This window comes from Microtus ochrogaster, chromosome 15 (genome assembly GCF_000317375.1).
Source record: "Microtus ochrogaster isolate Prairie Vole_2 chromosome 15, MicOch1.0, whole genome shotgun sequence".
In the NCBI taxonomy this organism is placed as follows: domain Eukaryota; kingdom Metazoa; phylum Chordata; class Mammalia; order Rodentia; family Cricetidae; genus Microtus; species Microtus ochrogaster.
The window spans coordinates 36511651-36512685 of record NC_022017.1 but is presented as its reverse complement, the minus strand read 5'-3'; the positions used below and the strand labels follow the sequence as shown (position 1 = coordinate 36512685).

General features: G+C 40.1%; 1 protein-coding gene across 2 annotated transcripts in view; it reads right to left on the bottom strand.

Moving 5' to 3' along the window:
* Positions 1-655: 655 nt before the first annotated feature.
* The window catches only part of Tmem71 (transmembrane protein 71), a 33312-nt gene continuing 32932 nt past the window's right edge, over positions 656-1035 (bottom strand). For both annotated transcript variants that reach the window (XM_026782408.1, XM_005354540.1), the window contains exons 7-8: positions 821-882; positions 656-720 (exon numbers count right to left, since the gene is read on the bottom strand). In XM_026782408.1, coding sequence (XP_026638209.1) covers positions 656-720; positions 821-882 — 127 coding nt within the window. The remainder of the gene's footprint in view (positions 721-820; positions 883-1035) is intronic.

Here is a 1035-nt window from a genome sequence, read left to right as displayed (position 1 = left end):
ACCAAGATTTCATAAACAAGGATGCAGAGAGGCAAGTGCACTGGCCAATAAACTGATTTGATTTGCAGACCCTGCTCTGTCTTCAAGCCATTATAGGTAGCTGTTCTCAACAACCCCAGTGAAGGTCAACAACACAGCCTGTCTTGCAATGAGAGGAGCCCGAGGAGTCTGATTTAAATTCTGTGGGCATCTCCTAGACCGGAGAAGCTCTCTGAAATACTCATTAGGAGAGTTAGCGAGGACAGAAAGATTGTAGCTCAGAACAGATCATTTCACGGGCAGTTTGCCAGGCATTTGGGAAGCTGTACTACAAAGATGTCTTACTAGGAGATGTTTAGAAAGTGCAATGCCATGAATCTCTAATGACACTTTTAAAAAGAACTGAGGACACTGATTTTCCTATTATTTCCAATATCTTCAGGCCCTAAAATATCATTCTAGTTATTTTTTATATCTTTTTCATTCTAGTTATTTTGAGACTGAAGCGTAATTCTATGATTGTTGCTAGATTTTATCAGTAAAAGAAAATGTTCTTCACGTGCTGATGGGGCTGTTCACCTATGTGGCCCTCACCATCTCTCACTCAGCAGAGACCTGCCACAAACACCAGATTCTGGCATCTTTGATTAGACAGTGATGACATCAAAGGCAGCACTTACTTAGCCCAGGCGGTGGCTTTGAGATATCTGGCAAGGCTGAGAAACAGCGGCTTCGCAACGTCTTGGGTAGAAAAGAGAAATACACATTGATTTTTATTTAAATGACCATGATTTGAGCAAAGTTCAAGAATTAGAGCATCAACTTTGGAAAAGTTACTTACATGCTGTTGTGACCACCACTGTGCAGAGAAAGATGCTGGCTAATTCTCCTCCTATAAACCACCTGAAAAAACACAATTGTGTCATTGTAGCATATTAATCCTGTATTCCTAACACATCCAGTGTTCTTTCAGACCAAGAATAGACTCTGAATGTCAGGATTGAAGAAAGTATGTAATATATACGTATTAGAGTACTACTCAGCAGTAAAAAACAA